Here is a 19,907-nt window from a genome sequence, read left to right as displayed (position 1 = left end):
GCCTCTGGGATCCGTACCTGGTTCCGGCGTGACCTCATACGATGCGAAAGCCACGAACCAGGTCGCCGGCGCCAGGATGCGATCGAGTTCCGTCCCACCCCTTCGTCCGGGTCGCGGGCGGGAACCGCGGTTAAAGAGATGAAGGGGTGAACCGGGTGGTCGGGGCCCTGCTCGATAACACTTATCTAGGTGTCTGCCTATGTCTCCCTCTTTCCAGTAATTCAGGGGAGAGGATTCCGCCTCGGGTCATCTGATGGATCGGGCCCAGAAGCTGCGAGAGCCGCCAAGGTCAGAAGGTAAGTGAAATATAGGTATGCCTAATAGCTTCGGCTCCTGGTAGGTGCCTTCGGGTTCCCCTCGTTATAATCTGGTTATCGCCAAATACAAAGAGCTTCTGCCGGGTATACCTAGGTCCTAGTCGTTTCCCCTTTGCTATGTGGAGACGTGCCGAGGGCAAAGTGTTTTATTTTCTCCCCTCCCTAAAGCCTTAAAGCATAGAGTAACCAGTCCCTTAGTTCTAGCGTCGCCTTGGTTTCGATCTTCATTTAATACGACCAGACTCTCTCCTCCCCGCGCGCATCGCGCTCGCCCTTCTTATTCATCCTGCCGTACCAGAGCCTAAGACAAAGGGCCACGATGGCGACGAAGAAGTTGCAGGCGGCGCAGACGAAGTTGCCCGTGGGGTAGCCCTGGGTGACCTCGTCGGCCTTCCAGATCCACTGGGCGATGATCTGGCCGATGCCGGCGCAGGAGTTGTGCAGGGCGATGGCGAAGGGGATCGTGAGCAGGCTGGGCGTGTTGCACGTCACCCAGTTGGTCATGGACGGCGCGGCGGGGAACGCGCCGGCCGCGGCCATGCAGAGGCAGCCGTAACGCTGCACGTACGAGGTCGGCGGCAGCAGGCCTGCCGTCAGCCACCCGAGGCCGCCGACGATAGAGATCACGGTGATGTGCAGACCTCGCGCGTTGAAGTGGTCGGCTGAGTAGGACAATGCGATGGCTACTACAAAGCCGACCACCCACTGATCATGGAAGTTAGCGGCTGCTCTACCGGATCGAGGATTTCCTGGTGAATCGGCATACGGGAGGAACGGTCAACAGCTGAGCATGGATCGACTCGTAGCCGAGGCCAGTGACGATGGTTGGCGCGAAGAAGGTGAATGACCCTTGCGTGACCACGTTGGCAATCTATCCGCCCATGGTCAATGAATGAACTAACTAGACTTGAGCGCGAGAAGATATATGCTGGCAACTCACATAGGCACAGTAATGGGCAAGCATTCGGGGATTGAGGAAAGTCTCCGTAAGCTCTTTGCGCGTGGCATGTTCCCTGTTATACCCGCCTCCGCGTTCCTTGAGCCGGTCCTCTGCGAAACTCTTCTCAGAGGCGCTGAGAAACTTGGCCCGAGCCGGGTAGTCGGGCAGGATAAAGAGGGTTGGTATCACGCTGGCGATAGTGATGATGCCCTCCACTATGAACAGCCATCGGAACCCCTCAAGCCCGGATGCACGGTTGGCGTGCCCAATTCCGTAGGCGACAGCGCCCCCAAATGCACCGGCAAGGTTGCAGAACGCGACAACCAAAGCAATCCTGACCGCTCGCTCGTTGTGGCGGTACCAGATCGTGATGAGATACACGATGCCTAAGACCGGTCAATGAGGACCACGCCTTCGTGTACGTTCGACGGCACTCACCAGGAAAGAAGCCTGCTTCAAACTACAAGAACATTTAGTCATGTCGTTGTTCTAACATGGTCATCGCTGAGGACAGTCACACATACCAGACCGATGAACAGACGTAACGCCAGCACCGTAGCAAAGTTCTGGACCCCGGCAAATCCAAGGGTCAAGACGCCCCAGCAGCCCAGCAGGAAGGCCAGCCAGACGGAGGGGCGCACGTAATGCTTCATGATCCAATTTGAGGGCACTTCGAAGACGGCGTACGCGACGGAGAAGAGGGTGACGGTGAGCGCGTACCCGTTGGAAGTCATCCCCGTCTTGGCGAGCAGGTCGTCGCCGGTCTCCTTGTTGAGCACCCTCGCGTTCCCGATGTTGCCTCTGTCGAGGAAGTTGAGCAGGTACAGCCAGCAACATAGCGGGATGATGCGGGCATCGAGCCGTCGGTTGAGGCGCTTGCTCCGCTCGTAGTCGAATTCCGCTCCGGCGCTCTCGGACGGCTTTCCCTGCGTTGCCGCCTCGTGTTAGTCTTTCTTCGCGGCCTGGCACGGAGACGGAGATGAAATCACCACTTCGAGGCCCCCCTCGAGGTGCTCTGAGGGCTGTATCTTTTCCATGATCTGTCGAATTGCGCCGCGATCCGCCGGCGAGGATCTCCCTTGAGACCGTATGGACGGGAAAACTTGACGGACAGAGGTAGAGCGATGGATGGAGCTGCGTGTTAGAAAGGAACGAGACCCGAGGCCCAGGCGGATCCATTCCTTCTATCTCATATACTACAACCCAGATGGCGATCCCACGTTACGCCGCGACCACTTTTCTCCATGTATCACAGCATGGTGGAAGCAGTCGACGAAGTCCCGAGCCCCCCTTCTCCGCAGCGGCACCGGGGCTCTCCATACGAACCCCCCGATCCCCCCACAGACTGTAACGTCGTCCCTCGACCGGCTAGGCTGTAGGGAGTAACCCGAGGAGCCAGCCCATCCGGAGGTGTGCATGCTACTCCATCACCCGCCCGTCGACGCGGGGTAAATCCCTGGTGACCGGCTTTTCATAGGCAGATTTCTCCAGACTGTGGTGAAGACCACGCGGTAGCTTGTACCGAGATGTTCTAGGCTGCCGTTCTGGTTTCTGTCTCAGGGCGGCAATGGATCCTTCAATATATTGTTTCCGCCCCCGACCGCACTCAGATCGTCGTCGCCACGTTCAAGGAACCAACCAGGTGTAGGATAATCATCCCGGCCATATGCCGCATCCACTTACAGAGTCTTCACCTGATAGTCAAGCTGCCGTGCAAGTCGCAGGAAACGAATATTAGCATTTTGCATAAACTCTTTACAGTTGTTGTTATCGCACTAAATTGCTTCTCTGTTCAACCTGACGACAGATAGAAGAGTATCGGTATATGTCAACTTCGAGGAAAGAGTGGTTAGCGTCAAGTGAACTGACAATACAGGTGTCGGTCAATTGTAGGAAGCTCAAATTAATGGCTGAGAACACCTCCTTTTAATCATCGGTTTACCGTACTCGCTTCGAAAACCTCAGCCGGGGCAGATAATCTACCCTTATGTATAACGGTTGGTGGATTTCGGCCAACGACGGGCCTCGAATAATCTACCCTGCCGGCGAGGATCGGGATGCCGAAGAATGTCAACACAGCTACTCCTAACCGAAGGAGCACTACATATCCCATACCATAAACGCAGATCCCCTTGCACACTGTCCCTATCCGAAGCCTAGGCCTAGAAATACCATATCAGCTCTCCCCTTGTATCCCAACTCCTCGAATCATCTCCTGCATCGCGGCTCCCACCCCATCTCCCCCGACAGTTCGTAATGATTAAACCCCACCCCGAGCCAAGAAGCAGTCTCTTTCTCAGCGGGAACTTATCGCTGACACTAGAGCTGCAGCTGCGGGGGAATACCCGCCAGAAGTCATCAAAGGCTTTCGTAGCGTGGACACGATGATGCTGTAAGAGGCTCGCCAACATTCTAATATCTAGGCGCCAGCAGGCTGGTTCTCTGCGATATCAGAATGATTCCGTTGCCGATTTGTCCTAGACACTTCCGAGGGCCAAGAGCAGTGTTAGCCGCCCCCAGGCCAGTGTCCCGATACATTTGGACGCCGCTCCCCTACCATCGATCTAACGTAGCCACCTAGCCAGCAGTTTCCTGGATGCGCGAGATGCAGCACCGGTCACGTTGGGAGCGGAGATCCGCGCGGGGAAGGCGAGCGGCACGGCGAGGCCCGCGCTAGACCGAAATGTCACATCCAGGGCCCGCGATGGAAGACTCAGTCGGCGGCACAAGAGGTTGCTTCTCCGTGTCCAGGCAACCCGGCTACGCCGTCGTCGGCTCGCCAAACCCGACGAGCTGCCCGTGTAGACTCGGGACTGTACGTAGATAACTGTGCAGCACACAGCATGATGGATACCGTACCTAGTCCTGCCCCCCTTCCTTCCGGTTGACTCCTCAGAGACTCTCTACAGACCTATGTATCCCTTCCCGTCGTAGGCTGCATATTTCGAAAGTCTCATAACCACCCTTAGGGCTGTGCTGTATATACCTTGCACCAAGCAGACCTAGGATCGCTCCCCTCAGTCGACAGCTAGATTCGCGCAGATGCATCGACCCAGAGTGACCCGGCCATGTGGCAACTCGCCCGCTTGCTCGAGGTGTCCGGTACCTCGAACCTCGCGCCCCTACGTTTCCATCCGACGACGGTTGCATCAAGTGTCCTGTCGTCAGAACGCAGACCGGCCTAGGCGAGTCGAATCGTACGCATCTTCAGCTGCCGGCAACAGGTAAATCCGGGCTCGGTCGCCACACACGCGGGGAAGTAACAGGGGTAGGCAGTCTCCCAGTCGTTCGGACAGGGGCTATCGGTGCTCGTCAGTCCGTCATATTCTACACCTGATCTGTAGAGGAGAGTACGGCATGGCGGAACTGAATCAAGGCCGAACATGACGGAAGGGTAATATATACACGCGACAAGTTTAGGGGGTGCAATGAGGAAGGTGATGGGTGCAGCCATATCCTACCGTACCGGAAATCCGCCGTTGTCGTTTTTACCGTCGCATTGCAGCATTACCCCCGCAAAGTCTGCCGCTGATATACGATGTATCGTATTGCGGGGAAGAAATTAACAGGCATGCTGAAACGGCGTCGGGAGACGGGAAAATGTCGACGTCCACGCCGCCTCTCTGCTTGGAGATCTGGGCTTACTTACACAGCTTGCTCCCCGTGTCAATAGTCATGGGATACGCCTTCAAAAAGCGTCCCTAGGTGTATCGTAATACCGAACGGCTGCCCGTCTTTCGGGAGGCGCAACAACAGCTTCAGTGATCGTCCCAGCGTCTAGCAATAATACCGCCACGACCCCTACCATCATGACTCCTCACGCCACTAATAACACCGTGTAGCCGAGAACGGCATCATATTCTCCTCGTCGACGCAGCCGACACCTCCACCAGCAATCCGAGTTTGCGTCCCGACGCCCGCACTCATTGGCCAACTCGGACCAGGTCACGATGCAGGTTCTTGCGGGGACCCCAGGCCGGGGGGGTCTAGATGTAAACGCATGCTCGTCGACCGATCGCAGGCCGGTACATGAGAGAGCGAATGCCGGCGCAATCGGCGAGATAATCTCGCACCACCCTGCTAGCACAGGTAGATCACATGATCGAAATCTGGGGAGTCCCACCGCTGAAGTGGTCTCGATGGCGTGAATAGAGTCGCATCGCCTACTTACGGCCCGACAGCGATTTAAACGGCCGCTCTCCTCACTTGGCCACATCCCTTTCTCCGGATTCCTCGACTGAAGCAAGAGCTATGCCCCGGGCTAAGAGAGACCGAAGTCCCCTCATGTGATCGTCTCACGACTTCTTCCCAAGCCGGTTGCCGAGCTGGCTGCAATTACTTCGCCCGGACTCGAAGAGACCCCGAGGAGGTATATAAATGGACCGCCACTACCTTACCAAAGCCGAGAAAGGAAGGCACCAACATCAAGAGGCTCACGGCTGCTTAATGTTTCCTCCTCAGCTAGGGTTAGGCTGAAGCATCCTCGACAAGGCATATCTCAAAGACACATGCCTACGCGGCGAGACCACTATGGCGGTGAAAATTTCCCAGGTGTCCTTCGAGCACCATCGGATTGCCTTAGGCATCGGCGAGGCGGAACCGCGGATCTCGTGGCGATTCGACGGCGATGTCGCTAACTGGACGCAGAGCGGATATACTGTCGAAGTATTCCGGTACGGACAGGCCGAGCCGCAGCTCTTCCACGCGAACTCCTCCGACTCCGTCCTGGTGCCGTGGCCCACCGTGTCCTTTGCGTCGGCGGAGTCGGCGCAGGTCAGAGTGAGAGCCTACGGCGAAGGCGACCTGCCCGACACCCCCTGGTCCGAAGCCGTGACCGTCGAAACTGGGCTCTTGGCCGAAGACGCCTGGTCGGGCGCGCAGATGATAGCCGCGGATAAGCCGACCGAGGTGAACCTCCCCCACCAGCCAGTGCTCTTCCGCAAGGGGTTTTCCGCGGCCGGCGACATCGAAAAGGCCAGGCTGTACATCACCGCCTACGGCGTATACGAGGCGTATATCAACGGCGGGAGGGTCGGCACCGCCGTGCTCGCTCCCGGCTGGCAGTCGTACAAGTATCGGCATGTTTACGATACGTACGATGTCACCGACCTGCTTCGGGCAGGGGATAACGCCATCGGGATCCAAGTCGGCGAAGGCTGGTACTCCGGGCGTCTCGGGTACGGAGGGGGCACCCGCAATCTCTGGGGCGACACCCTGGGGGCCATAGCACTGCTGGTCATCACCTCCCCGGACGGGACCAAAGAAATCATTCGTACGGACGATACCTGGAGCTCGGGCACGGGGCCGATAATTACTTCGGAGCTTTACGACGGCGAGGTTTACGACTCTAGGCTGGAGCAAGCCGGGTGGTCGACTCCAGGGTTCCAAGCCCCAGACACAGCTCAATGGGTCGGCGTCAAGACACTAGACGCCCCTCACGGGCAATTGGTGGCCCCAGATGGGCCCCCGATCAGCCGAATTGAGGAAATCAAACTGCAACAGATCCTCACGAGCCCTACTGGCAAGACAATTCTAGACTTCGGGCAAAACTTGGTAGGGTGGCTCCGCCTGCGCGTCGCGGGCCCGGAGGGGAGTACAATCAAGTTGGTACACACCGAAGGTAAGAAGCGTCCGATTGAGCACATGTCTTGCAGTCACACCCAGTGGTCCGGCACCGATATCTGAAGGCCGCATACTGATGAATTGATTCATAGTGCTTGAAAACGGAGAGGTCGCGACTCGCCCCTTAAGATACGCGGCCCAGACCGACCATTTTACGCTCTCCGGAAAGGGTGTCCAAGTTTGGGAGCCGACTTTCACCTATCACGGGTTCAGATACGTCATGGTAGAAGGCTGGCCTGCTGACGACACTCTCCTAGACGAGAGCTCGGTCACCGCTGTCGTCGTTCACTCGGACATGGAGGCGACGGGGTCCTTCAAGTCCTCGAACGAACTCATTAACAAGCTGCACAGCAACGTGCTCTGGAGCATGAAAGGCAACTTCATGAGCATCCCGACAGACTGCCCGCAGAGAGATGAGAGACTCGGATGGACTGGCGACGCCCATGCGTTTGCGCCAACTGCCAACTTCTTGTACGACGCCACGGGCTTTTGGCGAGGCTGGTTAAAGGACGTGCAATTCGAGCAGGTAGATGGTGAGTGTGCTGCCATTCGGCTCATCGCCGTTGCGATTCGTGCATGATCACTTGCATTAACTCGGACTCTAGGCGCGCCTCCGGTGGTTGTGCCAGCCGTGCCGTCTTCAGGGGCGGCGATGCCGACGGCGATTTGGGGCGACGCCGTCGTCGCAAATCCGTGGAATACGTATCTCGCCTCCGGAGACCTAGACGCGCTGCGCGAGCAGTACACTGGGGCAAAGGCCTGGCTGGATCACGGGGTTCCGAGGAACGCGGCCGGTCTCTGGAACCGCTCCAATTTCCAGTTTGGCGACTGGCTCGATCCCCTTGCCCCTCCTGACAACGCGGGGCAGGCAACAACGAATTCGTCCTACGTCGCCGATGCGTATCTCGTCTACGTGACCGGGCTGGTCGCCCAGATGGCCTCGGAGCTTGGTTTCGAGGATGACAGGGTTCGATACGAAGAGTGGGCGTCGGAGCTGAAAACTGCCTTCCGAGAGGCCTGGGTCAACCCGGACGGTACCGTCTTTAACGAGACGCAGACGGGGTTGGCATTGCCCCTATACTTCGACTTATTCGACGGAGAGGACGAGGCCGAAGCAGCTGCGAGTCGGCTGCAGAAAATCATCGTTGACAACGACCACCTCGTCGGAACGGGATTCGCCGGAACCCATCTGCTCGGGCTCGCCCTGACTAAACACAACCTGACCGACACGTTCTACAAGATGCTCCTCCAGACGACGGTTCCTTCCTGGCTCTACCAGATCGAGATGGGCGCGACTACGACCTGGGAGCGGTGGGACAGCCTCCTCCCGGACGGCTCGCTCAACCCCGGGGAGATGACGTCGTTCAACCACTACGCCGTTGGCTCGGTAGCGAACTGGATCTATCGAGTCGTGGGGGGGTTGGCGCCGGCCGAGCCAGGATGGAAGACGGTCAAGGTGAACGTGATACCCGGGGGCAACTTCACGTGGGCGAAGGCGAGCTACGTGAGCCCCTACGGCAGGATCTCAACGGAGTGGGAGGTCAACGACGCCGGGTTCCACCTGCGCTTGGAGGTGCCGCCGAATACGAGGGCCGACGTGACGCTGCCCGGAAGCGGCGGGACGGCGCAGCGTGTTGTTGGGAGTGGGACACACGAGTTTTCTGTGCCCGGGTTTCAGGCCTAGGTTAGTGAGCAAGGGTGAATAAAATAAACACGGACAAAATGATGTAGGATTATAGCCGATCTAAATGGTTCACGTTTAATGAGCGTGCGTGACGATGCCTGTGATGACGTGTAGATATATCGCTACACGTGTTCATAGAGATTACCATTCAGTCCTTTCACACTGCTAGTAAGAGAGGTAACCCGTGGGGAAACGAACGATCGTGAATAACGAAGGGAGGACAAGCTGATAGAGTGTCCACGTAATAGACGATATCTCAGTCTTCCCTAATATCCGATCAGACCATCGTAATCACGATAATACGTGTACTCATCCAGGGTGTTTCAAGTGCTGTGCCCAGGGTGCTCGGAAATCGAGGATATGTCGTCCAGTCTAGGCGACATGGATGCTCCGGGCAGCCTCCCATCGCAAAAGCCGCGGTAGCACGGCACCGTCGCATACCACGTAAACATAAACATCGCGTACGGGGGACGTATACACCACAGATATCCGGGTGCGGCATCCAAGGGACCCGTCGTTCCGCACCCATGGGAGAAGGCGGGCTCGCCGTCACGTCAGAATCAGGTACCTACGAGTTAGGCAGGCAATGCTTCGAAGATCTCGCCAAGATCTTGGGGGTTGAAATAGAAGATAGACATGGCTTCGCAACCGGATACCCGAGTAGGCTCCACGATCGCCCGCCGACGAGGCTGGTGGATTGAGGGTCTCCGTAATGATATTGGAATGGGGACATGTGGTAATTATTGTGGTTAAAATGAGTGGGAGCGCCGGCGATCTCTTGGCGAAGAAATAGGGGAAGAGGCCCCACAGCTGGCAGAAAGTGGCAGCAGACCGCCAACAGCTGTTACCTCCATGGCCTTCTTCTTTGGGATAAAAGGGACCCTGAATGGGGGCCGAGGAACTTCCCTCTCAACGCCCAAAGCCCAACAACAACTCGACAAGACCACAGCCGACAAAGCCATTCGCGAGCAGGATACCCTCGCTCCCGCAGCCAATCCCGTCCAAGCGGTAGCCACACCCTACCCGCACGTTATAGTCGCGAGCGACCCAACCAGCCACGCTTCCCCTCCTCCTCGTCCTCATCTTCCTCCTCCTCCTCCCCCCTGACCGTGCTCGACCGCAACACAGCCCTCCCGGGAGAGGGTTGCTTACTTCTCCATCTACCTTGCTTCTCTCTCGGCGTTTCCGGCCAAACCCACCTAACTATCCATCAACCCACCTCTCCTAAGACACCGCGCGACAAGATGTCCGGGGTCGACTCGCCCGAGATCCTGGCGGCGTACGACGCGGTGCGGTCGGACAAGGACACGACGAACTGGCTGCTGCTGTCGTACGCCGGGGCGGTGGGTGACAAGGTGACGCTGACGGGGACGGGGACGGGCGGGCTCGCGGAGCTGGCGGGGCGGCTCGACGACGGGCAGGCGCAGTACGGGTACGCGCGGGTGGAGTACGCCAACGACACGGAGAGCACGCGGGTCAAGTTCGTGCTCGTCATCTGGATCGGCGAGGGCACCAAGGTGATGCGCAAGGCGCGGGTCTCGATCGAGAGCGGCAGCGTCAAGCGCGTGCTCGCGCACCATAGCATCTCGATCGACGCGCGCGACCGCGCCGACCTCGACGAGAAGGAAATCGTCGCGCGGCTGCGGCGGGCCGGCGGCGCCGACTACAACGGCGGGCGGGGATGACGGACAAGAAATCGAGAAATGATAAGAAATACCAGGACGAGGAAGGGCGGGAGCGGGGGAACGAAGGGGGGGGTAAGGAGTGGTGGGATGAGATGGTGTGAAGACGAGATAAAGGAATTTAGAAGTAGAGGTGCGGAAGCGTACGGAGTCGACCGGTTGGGTACAAGGGGCGACGGACGGATGGTATCATGAATATCTCTTGGGTGCCGTATATATACAAACATACACACATACACATACATACAAGCCCAATGAGGCATTCAACATTTCGACATCGGGGGATATCGCTCGGGTGTTACGGCACGGGTGCATCGGCGTGCATTCCGCCAGCCATACGAATGGAGACGTGCGGAAGAAAACCGAGGTTATTCTCCCGTCCCTGTTCCTCCCTGTTCCTACCATATCTACACACGTATTACGTACACATATACACACCAACACACACACCCATATACCTATACGCATACGCAACAGGACGATCCGAAGAGAGAGGTCACCCCTCGACGGGCTCGCCATTCCAGCCGGTCAGGTTGACGACGACGGGGACGCGGCCGCTACGAACGATGGCCCAAACGACCTCCTCGTCGCTGTCGTTGACCTCCTGGTGCTCGGCGAAGGCGGGGATGAGGGCGAAGTCGCCGGGCTCGAGGTGGAGGCGGCGGGCGCCGCCTTCGCTGACGACGCTGCCGCGGCCCCTGACGGCGTAGACGACGGTGTCCTGGGGGCCGTGGTGGTGGACGGCAGAGGCGGTGCGCGGCAGGGCCAGCATGTGGGTGGCGCAGATGCCGTCACACTGGTCGACGATGGCGTTGGACCGCACCATGCCCGCGGTCTGGCCGCCCGACGGCACGATGCTGGCGGCTTTGGTCAGGCGGACAGGCTGCGACGGCGGCACGGGGTGCGACATGGCGGCGACGGCTGGACGCGTCGAGGTTCGAGAGGTGTAACCGTGACGGTGGGCGGTGCGCTGGCGGGTAGGGTGCGGATCGGATGAGGAGAGCTGAGATCCGATGCCTTGCATGGGATGTGGATGGGCGGTGGGAAGGGTCGAGATCGACGCAAGGCCTGCCATAGGCAGGTACCTCTACCCTATCGCGATCGTCCCGTCTCCGTACAGGTATAATCTGGTCTACGTGCATGTTGCCTGCATGTCTGCATGTGTATGCAGGTGCATGGAGTTGCTATAGGCACGGCACCTAATATAGGCATGTAGGCAGGCATTAGCAACGTTGGAGTATGCATTTCGGGAGGTGCGTGGCACCAAGCGCGGCTTAGTCACGATGACATCGCAGGCGGCGGGTATCGTAGGGGGGCGTCGCGGGGTTCGTCGAGGCTGCCCCTCCATCGCGATGCGCAAGCAGCCATGCGGCGATGCAGCCAGGTGCTGTCGGTATGCTATCGCCTGTCGGGACGCGACCTGACTCCCTAGACGTGTAGGTATCCAGGTACTTCGGTCAGGGAACGGTAGGTACATACGTTCGCACACATGCATCGCGGGTACATCTACCGATCGAGACGGTATACCCGCCCTGCGCATCCAGGTACCTGCCCTGCCCGAGGTACCTGTCCTACAAATTACCTAACCTACCTGCACCGCAGATGCGACAGCATGGCGTTGAAGTTAGAAGTCTTTAGCCACTCGCCAGAACTGACCGACCGGCCCTGCTGCTCGCCGTTACCGCGTTCCCATTCACTTCTCACTTCTCACTTCTCATTTATCCCACCTTTCCTCTCTCTCCCTCTCCCTCTCTCTTCTCTCGTCCTCTGTCCCTCTCCCAATCCTCCCACCTCTCTCTCCCTCTCTTCATCCCTCGCCCACCCTCTCCTTCGTCGTCTTGTCCATCTGCATCGTCGACGCCTCCACCTGTCAATCGCCAGCCTCCACCCTCCGTCCCCCAATTCGACCTGTCGGGTCCAGCCCACCCGACAGCCCTCTGTCCACTCGCACAGCTACCATCCACCCAAACTACCTACGTGCGGGCTTGTTCGTCAATCTCCACCTGGTCACCTCTTCCGTCCTCCCTCTCCCTCTTCTCTCTCCATCCTCATCTCCATCCCCATCTCCTCTTCCTCAATTCTCCAACGGGATGGATATCAAAAACCCCCGTCGGATATTAGCCGTGTCGTTGGCCGATTCCACTCACCACCTCACCAGGGTCATCAAAGGTACGTATGCCGGTGGACCTGGTTGCTGCCGAGTCGTTAACTCTCCTGGGCGTGTCTGTGATACCTATAATACGATCTTTCTATCCATGCCAGACTGTGCCACGCCCGTATATGCCTAAGCCTATCTCTATTCCGCACCCCCTCGCCCCTTTCCCGCTCCCGCTCCCGCTCCCGCCGTCTTCCCGCTCCCCCTTCCTCGTCACCCCCACCCCCGCCCCCACTCCATACTTATAGCCAGGTCGATCATCATGCACCACGTCGCAGCCGCTAATCCGCCACTAGACCTCACCGGCACCCGCCCCGAGCAGACCTCGACCTCTCTGGCCGGCTCGTCGCATGACCTCGTCCTCCGCACTGCTTACTACGTGGCCGAGGTCCCCATCTGGCTCGATGTTATCGCGTCGCCGGCCGAGTGGTCCGCCTCCTTCCTCTCCACCGAGGCGCGCGAAGTCCTCGAGGTCCTCGGCGGCATTATCGTCGTCTTCGCCCTGCCGCCTCCTGCGTTGACCCCATTATTACCATTGCCGGCAAAGGCTGCGACAGCACAGACCCCACAGCCCAACGGCAACGACGCCAGCGGTGACAGTGGTAGCGGTAGCGGTGGCGGTAGCACCGCTAGCAGTGAGGTGGTGCGCGCAAAGGAACTAATTCACCACATTGGCCGTGTCATCAAGAAAGGGCTTGGTGGCTGGACGTGGGACGGTGTCGGCTTGTGCCTTGGTATCGGCGAGCTGGACAACACCGAGGAGTGGGAGGATTGCTGCGCTGAGGCCGGGCTCGAGTTCGTGCAGGTGCGGAGCCAGAGCACGACGACCCGGAACGAATTCGGCGGTAGGTACCCTCTCCCTATGCCTCAGCCCCACCCTCTCCCGCACATCACGATACGCGCCCGTTAACCGCGGCTCGCTCGCTCACTACGATGTAGAAAAAACTGGCATCCCCCGGGCCCTGGAAGCGCTAGAGTCGAATGACTGGGAGCAAGCCATCGGTGCCGACGATCTCGGTTCTGACTTGGATGACTTCGAAGCCGGGCTAGACGCCGATGAGGATGTCGATAGCCCCGGCCGGGACAAGGACGGGTTAGACTTCGACCCGGAGAGTATGGACTTCGGGCTTGACCAGGACGACTTCGCGGGCCTCCGACGTGCCATCTGGACCGCCGGGCTTCGGCAGGATGACAATGACGATGACGATGATGATGACGACGACGACGACGACGACGACGACGATGGGGGGGGAACGAAAATCTCGAGGGGACTCTCGACCTTGAGGATGATGAGGAAAAAGGACGCCGCTAGCGCGGCGGCTGCGGCCGCGGCGGGTGTCGACGACGCGAATGACGCCGATGACGAAGAAGAGAAGCTAGACGATGAGGAGGTGCGCAAGATAGAGCGCATGATGCTCAAGCTCCAGGCGGTGCGTGACACGAGCGCCGGGCTACCCGAGGACCAACGTAGGCGAGTTGCCGCGAAAGCCGTAGCCGAGGTGATGAAGGAGCTGTAAGCGAAAGCTCGCCTGCAGACCCGAAGCTGGCTCGGGGTGCTCGCGCACGAGGAATACGCAGCACGGTTGGGAGGCGGGATTAATGCGGCATTAGAGGCGCCAACTATAATAGCTACTTGCCTACTGCGGTCCGGAGTATGCAAGGGTAAGTAAGTCCTGAGGTATTTTCAAGGTGCACGTCATCAGTCGTGCGGTTCAGATCTCGGTAGACGGTCGGCCGGATTGGGCCCTGCGCGCAGATGTATATCTACACTGCCGGTACATGACATGATATATTTCTAGCTTCTCCCGCTTGCAGCCATCTCGTCTCCCTTCGTATAGTCCAACGGCGTATAAGTGGCGGCGTATACACTTAGGGGCGAAGAGCCCAAGGGCTACACACATATATATATAATATATATTGTAGGTTTACGAAGAGCCGACTAGGTGACCTACCGAGCTATCTTCGACTTGAATATCTGCGCCGCACTAACGGGTTCGGTGTGGGTGTCCTACCTCCCAGGTTCCGGTGAAATCGATACCTACGCCGTGCCGCCTCGGCGAACATCATGATACGTTTGCTGGTTCCCTTCTCTGATCTACCTGCGAGTGATATAGAGACGGTGGCGGAAACGCGCGAGAGGATTTCGCGCTCTCTTTTATTTTATTTTATTTTCTATAGCCCCTCCTCTGTTTCTCTTATACTTAGCACTCTCCTAGCCTGGCCTAGCTTACCTGCCTGCTCCCCGGCGACGTCGTCGAGTAGCGACGGCCATCTCTGGCTCCGTGTTCCTGCGCATATACCTGAACCGTGGCTGCCTAGATGCCCTCCGTGTCGTGTCGCGCGGAGCGGAAGGAGGGGGATCCGGATACAAGCGCCAAAAGGACGCGCGCGAGCCGGCCCCCCCCCCATATCGCACATACGCATGCCCGAGACGGCTAGGGACGCGCGCAGATGCGCACACGCGTGTATATATATACCCGGTGCGTGTGTGGCTGGGGCGTCGTCCGTTTTCCTACTCTAAAGGGCGAAGGCGGGAGGCGAGCGAGCGCAGCTGGGGGGAGTTCAGCGGCACGGGCGTTGGCAGGGTTATTATATAAGTACGTGTGCGCACGCATAGATACAATATAGGTAAGCACTCGGAGCCCAAGGTAGCCGTGAAGGATGACGGCGCCAGGCGCAGGAGGAGGACGCGATGGATGATGAGATGGGACGGACGCAGGGAAGGGGGGTGGGAGGAAGGAGATACATATGTGCCTAGGTGGAGAGGGGGAAAAGAAGGAAGGCAGCAAAGGAAGAAGAAGAAGGATTTCTGTTCAGACGACGAGAGAGAGAGGGCAGCGGACGCGAAACCTGGTTCGTCGGTAGGGTAGGGCTGAAGGAGCTCGACGTAGCATGACCTAGCCGTAGTCGGATTGCCGGGCGCTGCCCGAGCGTTTTTTTCTTCTTGACCCCGGTTGAGGACCGTCCGCGCGCGCGGGTTCACCGCCATGATGTTCGCTCCGCTCCCAGCCCAACCCGACCCAGAGTCACCGCTAAGGCTAAGCTTTTGGTTCTGGGTATATACCTACCTACGTACGGGGATAATTATGCATACATGTACGTGCTGGAGCGCAGACGACGAGGTCCCCTCCTCCGCGCTCTCCTCCTCCCTCCCTCCCGACAGGCCTGGTCCACAGAGCGGAACGCATCGCCTACGTAGCTACCTCGCGGCCAGTAGGCGGGGCTCGCCCGTCGCTAGGACGACTACGTAGAGCTGGCGCGGCAGATCGTGTCCGATGCGGATTCATCGGCGACGCTCCTGCTGCTCGCTACCGTGCCCACCTCGACGTGGGCCGCGGCATGGCCGCCGGGGGCGGGGAGAGGAGGAGGAGGAGGTTGTATAGCGCCTGGCTGCGGCACGTGTGCAGCGAGACGGGCGCCACGACAGCGCGCCTGAATCCATCGTGGCGGACCCGATGATACGTAGCTCGAGTCGACGCGCGCGCCCCGGGGGCACGTCGCTAGGACCGGCCGGCCGATCCTTGCTGAGGCTCCGCGCTGCGGGAGAGGGAGGGGCGGAGTAAGAGCCGCCCGGGCCAGGTGTCTACGTCGATGGCGAATAGGCGTGCCTACGCGTACGCGTCGCCTCTGTTGTCTGTCTCTCGGGCGCGGCCGCAAAGGACGCTTGTCTAGAAGTCTTACGTAGACCGAGGTAGCTGTCTAAGCTAGCGACGCGAGCCCGCACGCACCCGCACGCAACGCCTTGCCTGATTAACTATTTTGGGGCGAGGGCGTCGCGGTCCAGAGGGGGCGGCGGGGGAAAGGAATGGATGCGAAGATGAATATGAATACAGGCGACGCACGCGGCTTGGGAACTATCAATACGGGGGCGTTTTCGTTTTCTTTTTCTTTTTCCCGGGTCGCACCCGCACGGTTGTGGCGGAATCAATAGCCATGTATACATTTTCCCCAGTCTTCAGACCGTGCCACAAGGCACAGCGGACAGGGGGTTTCAGCACAGTCTCGATGCGGTAAAAGGCGCGATCGGGGGTACAGAATGTCGCCGCGGCGGCGGGAGGGAAGGGGGTAGAGACGATCGCGAGGCGCGAGCTATCTCCAATATGTACCTGCATGCAGAGAGGTATCTCTCTAGGGAGGGAGGGCGGCGGAGGCTAAGACCTCTCGCGCGTGCGCTCGAACGGGTTAGCAAAGCGCCAGCGAGGGAGGGGAGAGACGGCAGACGTGTTACGAGGTGTGTAGTAGCACACGCGCAGCGCCACGGCTCGGATTCCCCTTAGCAGAGCGACGTAAGCGGGGGATAATCCGGCGATGAGTGAGCCATGTCGCCAAGCCGGCCGGGGGGGATGGGAGGACCTGACATCCACGCCAGGGCCGCAGAGCGCCCTCGTCTCCCTTGCCTGTTGTCGTTCTCCCTTGTCGTATCGTTGTACCTGACCATGTACATACGAGAAAAACGTGTGTGTACATGTGAAGACCCCGGACTGATCTTCTAGAACATCCGTGCTCGATTGTAGTCAGGTACGTGGTGATGTTTCACGCGGATGGGCCCCTGATCCGGAACAGTCTTGGTAATAGCGGGCCGCCCGTTCGTACGGATGCGATGTTCGCCTGTTATCGTATGTACATATCGTGTGTAGTAGTGTGAGGTAGGGAGAAAGTAGGAACACGCCGATGAGCCTAGCTACGGAGGGTTGGACTCCACACGTAGAGGCGAGAAGACGGGCGAGGAGAGTGACGCAGAAGTAACATGCGTTGACTGGAGCAGGCAACAAGACTGCTCCTCCCGGTTCCTCCTCCGCCAACGACAGGTGATAGTCCCCTGTGTGTGGGTGTGTGTGGTGTGTGTGGTGTTGTGTGTGTGTGTGTGTGTCCGTATGAGTAGAGGGGGGACTAGAATGCACGTACGTGGTACGTAGGTAGGTATGTGGGAAGAATCCGGCACGTTGCCTAGCTCGTCTTCAACGCGCCAAGCTCGAGCCGATCATTCATGCAAGGACACGGAGGGAAGAAGCGATGTTGAGCCCAGCACTATCGGCTGCATAGTAAGTAAACCGAAGGCAACGCCTCGTGAATGCATGAGTATATGCACATGTACATGCCTCTCGGGTGAGGTCCGTACGCAGTGGTATGGGTTGACGCATAAAAAGCCACCGACTTTGGGTCTCTCTCTCTCCGGCCGGCTCCTTTTTTTTTGTCTTTCTTTTCTTTTTTCTCTCTAAAAATAAAAACCCATGTCCGTCGTCCCGTCCTGCTGTGTCAAGTCACCCGAACGTGGGATCCGATAAATCCAAGCCTCCCGAACTTGATCGGCCGAAGACGAGGTAGGGATGAAGGAGTGGGTGGGTGATGGAAAGCGAAACTAGCAACCTAGGACTTCTGTGCTCGCAAATACTCGGCGGGAGCTTCACCGATAATATCGACGATCGGGGTACGGTCGGGGACTTGAAAATATTGGTGTGTTGCCGCTCTATTTGGAGACGGAACCCCCTTTCGGTGGTGCTGTCGCCCCCGTTTCTGCTCCGCCGTTCACCTGGGCTATCGTCACGAGCAGGAAAAGTAAACGCCAGGACCCGGGTTACCAGCCAGACCCCCCCTCAGTCTGGCACACTAATGCAACAGCGCCGATCAGTTTCCAATACGATCTCTGTGAGTGCTTTGTAGTTGGTGCGCCTATTCGGTCTTAGGCTCGACTAGAGGTGCGACGCTGCGAGACTATCGTGCGCCAGTTACCTCCGTCGCCACTTAAGCCATAAAAAAACATCGTTGCTGCGCGGCCGCTCTTGAGTGACGTGAAAGCATTGCTGCGATAAGCCGACCCTGGTCGGGGGGGGGGAGGGGACTTTGGAGAAGGTCAGGGGAAGGTTGACGAATTACACGTAGGTAAATCATAGACACGGACGCCAGGCACACGGTGCATGATCGACCAGCAAAGACGGCCTCCTTTATGCGGTTTGCAGACTTGATCACTAGCAAGGATCGTGGCATGTTATCAACACCAGATCGAACGTGTGTCGGAGTATTTCCGCAGCTGAAAAGGAAAAGAAAAAAAAAGAAGAAAAAGAAAATCCGATCTGACGAGACGGCGCTCGGGAACGGATCTTGTGCCGATGGAAGACGGACGCCCCAGCTACCTCCCCCCATCCCACCTTCGGCGGAACTATGGATGCAGTAGAGAAGTTTTCTCGGTAACTTCTTGTTCTTTTCAGAGGCCGAGACTGATAACACGTTCCTGACATGTTTCCCGTGGCGTGGGAGCCGCGGGACTAGGTTGCGGCGAGTTGAAGCACGTTTGTGGAGGGTGGGCACCCTTTCTGCAAGGCACCGGATAATGGGGGGGGGGGCGCGTGATGCCTCTGCGGGTCCACAGCCCAGGGTATGAAGACAAGTCTCCAAGCATCCATGACAGGACCAGGTCTATGGACGCGCGCGCGGCATGCGTGGGCTTATGTATTCGTATGTCTGAGCCAGCCATGTTAGTCACCACATACACGTACGTAGTAGCAGTAGGTAGTAGTGTGTCTACACTACGCACTGTCTGGCGTCAGCTACGAAGGATTGCCTTAGATTCCCACCGTCGTCTTCTCGTCGATCTGGGCTGCTCGGCTTGCCCTCGTTTGCCGATATGTCTGATGTTTCGATTGGCTGTGATGTTCCTAGTGCCTCCTCGAGCAGAATGTCGATGACGTGACCTACATTTCACACCACTTCGCGTCCCCTGCTCTGACAGGTCCAGAGCCGATATATACGTGTGCATGTATACCTTCGCCTTCGTCTTAGTCTGTCGTCGTTTCAAGTCGCCGAAAAAAAAAATCCCTCTTCGTGGAACCTTATCGAACCCGGGCAACCCACGCTGAAAGGGACGTGGAGAGGCGCGAGGGAATCCGTAAGGGATTTTCATTGCGCGCGACTAGACCCTTTTCACGGTAAGCGCTTAACACGGCCGCAGCGAGCAGCCCTGTCTGAGACCGGCGTATCGGACGGAGTACCGGGCTGACTGTTGGTAGTCGCAAAAGCTGCTCAAGCTGCGCGAGTCTCTTGGAGAAGAATATATCAGAGACAAGACGGCCCAATGATAGGGTGCCATCGCGAGAGAGGGTGTGGTAGGTGTCCGTCTTCAGATCTTCCACGCTGCCTTGTGAGATGTGCGACCCAACTATCCGTCGATCGAGAATGGCAGGTGTCCCGACGTTTGCGAGACGCGTTAATGAGCGAGGAATGTCCCCGGTATAAAGGGCAGCCTGATCCCTACTCCATGTCGACGGTGCCGTGATTCTCTACTACCTGGGTACGTAGTACGTGTATGCGAGCAACTCTTCCAAATCATTGTGAACATGTACCATTTGTATGCAGGTGTGACCGGATCTGTACACAGTGTAGAAAGACTGACAGAAACCATCTCGACTGCATCATGGCTGCAGGAACACGACGGATAGTCCAGTAGTCCCCTGTTGTGCTTCAGCCTAGCGACTCACCGACGCAGGTACAGGCGCCCCAATGCCCAATCCCC

The 19,907-nt window shown here is 58.3% G+C and overlaps 6 protein-coding genes across 6 annotated transcripts; 3 read left to right on the top strand and 3 right to left on the bottom strand.

The window, feature by feature from the left end:
* Positions 1–291: 291 nt before the first annotated feature.
* Positions 292–2,373, bottom strand: GGS23DRAFT_342673 (MFS transporter). The gene is made up of 6 exons (XM_051513065.1): positions 2,247–2,373; positions 1,782–2,183; positions 1,696–1,717; positions 1,258–1,643; positions 1,084–1,188; positions 292–1,022 (listed from the first exon to the last, which is right to left on the bottom strand). Exons 1-6 carry the CDS (start codon positions 2,292–2,294, stop codon positions 546–548), a joined length of 1,440 nt encoding a protein of 479 aa, XP_051367761.1. The 5' UTR covers positions 2,295–2,373; the 3' UTR covers positions 292–545.
* Positions 2,374–5,630: 3,257 nt separating this feature from the next.
* Positions 5,631–8,827, top strand: GGS23DRAFT_342775 (glycoside hydrolase family 78 protein). The gene is made up of 3 exons (XM_051513066.1): positions 5,631–6,877; positions 6,972–7,412; positions 7,485–8,827. The coding sequence occupies exons 1-3, from the start codon at positions 5,788–5,790 to the stop codon at positions 8,561–8,563; spliced, it is 2,610 nt and encodes an 869-aa protein (XP_051367760.1). The 5' UTR covers positions 5,631–5,787; the 3' UTR covers positions 8,564–8,827.
* Positions 8,828–9,482: 655 nt separating this feature from the next.
* On the top strand, positions 9,483–10,300 carry GGS23DRAFT_587503 (actin depolymerizing protein). The gene has a single exon (XM_051517488.1). The coding sequence runs from the start codon at positions 9,808–9,810 to the stop codon at positions 10,246–10,248; it is 441 nt and encodes a 146-aa protein (XP_051367759.1). The 5' UTR covers positions 9,483–9,807; the 3' UTR covers positions 10,249–10,300.
* On the bottom strand, positions 10,301–11,586 carry GGS23DRAFT_587502 (uncharacterized protein). Its single transcript, XM_051517487.1, has one exon. It carries the CDS (start codon positions 11,318–11,320, stop codon positions 10,742–10,744), a length of 579 nt encoding a protein of 192 aa, XP_051367758.1. The 5' UTR covers positions 11,321–11,586; the 3' UTR covers positions 10,301–10,741.
* A 331-nt stretch (positions 11,587–11,917) lies between these two features.
* Positions 11,918–14,015, top strand: GGS23DRAFT_342597 (uncharacterized protein). The gene is made up of 3 exons (XM_051513062.1): positions 11,918–12,414; positions 12,697–13,245; positions 13,340–14,015. Exons 1-3 carry the CDS (start codon positions 12,336–12,338, stop codon positions 13,915–13,917), a joined length of 1,206 nt encoding a protein of 401 aa, XP_051367757.1. The 5' UTR covers positions 11,918–12,335; the 3' UTR covers positions 13,918–14,015.
* A 3,865-nt stretch (positions 14,016–17,880) lies between these two features.
* On the bottom strand, positions 17,881–18,658 carry GGS23DRAFT_342555 (uncharacterized protein). The gene has a single exon (XM_051513061.1). It carries the CDS (start codon positions 18,539–18,541, stop codon positions 18,143–18,145), a length of 399 nt encoding a protein of 132 aa, XP_051367756.1. The 5' UTR covers positions 18,542–18,658; the 3' UTR covers positions 17,881–18,142.
* Between the last annotated feature and the right edge of the window lie 1,249 nt (positions 18,659–19,907).

Source organism: Durotheca rogersii (genome assembly GCF_024521655.1).
Source record: "Durotheca rogersii strain YMJ 92031201 chromosome Unknown GGS23scaffold_38, whole genome shotgun sequence".
NCBI classification, from domain to species: Eukaryota; Fungi; Ascomycota; class Sordariomycetes; order Xylariales; family Xylariaceae; genus Durotheca; species Durotheca rogersii.
The sequence above is the reverse complement of the archived record's forward strand: the minus strand, read 5'-3'. Positions and strand labels throughout refer to the sequence as shown.

What these genes read in the sequence shown, in the direction of transcription:
- GGS23DRAFT_587502 (XM_051517487.1), bottom strand. Translation starts at nt 11,320, where the DNA reads ATGGCAGGCCTTGCGTCGATCTCGACCCTTCCCACCGCCCATCCACAT.
- GGS23DRAFT_342555 (XM_051513061.1), bottom strand. Translation starts at nt 18,541, where the DNA reads ATGGGGGGAGGTAGCTGGGGCGTCCGTCTTCCATCGGCACAAGATCCG.
- GGS23DRAFT_342673 (XM_051513065.1), bottom strand. Translation starts at nt 2,294, where the DNA reads ATGGAAAAGATACAGCCCTCAGAGCACCTCGAGGGGGGCCTCGAAGTG. An exon ending in TCGAGGGGGGCCTCGAAGTG is followed by an intron (nt 2,184 to 2,246) that starts GTGATTTCATCT and finishes GCGGCAACGCAG; the next exon opens with GGAAAGCCGTCCGAGAGCGC. An exon ending in TGAAGCAGGCTTCTTTCCTG is followed by an intron (nt 1,644 to 1,695) that starts GTGAGTGCCGTC and finishes GACCGGTCTTAG; the next exon opens with GCATCGTGTATCTCATCACG.
- GGS23DRAFT_587503 (XM_051517488.1), top strand. Translation starts at nt 9,808, where the DNA reads ATGTCCGGGGTCGACTCGCCCGAGATCCTGGCGGCGTACGACGCGGTG.
- GGS23DRAFT_342597 (XM_051513062.1), top strand. Translation starts at nt 12,336, where the DNA reads ATGGATATCAAAAACCCCCGTCGGATATTAGCCGTGTCGTTGGCCGAT. An exon ending in CCTCACCAGGGTCATCAAAG is followed by an intron (nt 12,415 to 12,696) that starts GTACGTATGCCG and finishes ATCCGCCACTAG; the next exon opens with ACCTCACCGGCACCCGCCCC. An exon ending in GACCCGGAACGAATTCGGCG is followed by an intron (nt 13,246 to 13,339) that starts GTAGGTACCCTC and finishes ACTACGATGTAG; the next exon opens with AAAAAACTGGCATCCCCCGG.
- GGS23DRAFT_342775 (XM_051513066.1), top strand. Translation starts at nt 5,788, where the DNA reads ATGGCGGTGAAAATTTCCCAGGTGTCCTTCGAGCACCATCGGATTGCC. An exon ending in CAAGTTGGTACACACCGAAG is followed by an intron (nt 6,878 to 6,971) that starts GTAAGAAGCGTC and finishes ATTGATTCATAG; the next exon opens with TGCTTGAAAACGGAGAGGTC. An exon ending in GCAATTCGAGCAGGTAGATG is followed by an intron (nt 7,413 to 7,484) that starts GTGAGTGTGCTG and finishes CTCGGACTCTAG; the next exon opens with GCGCGCCTCCGGTGGTTGTG.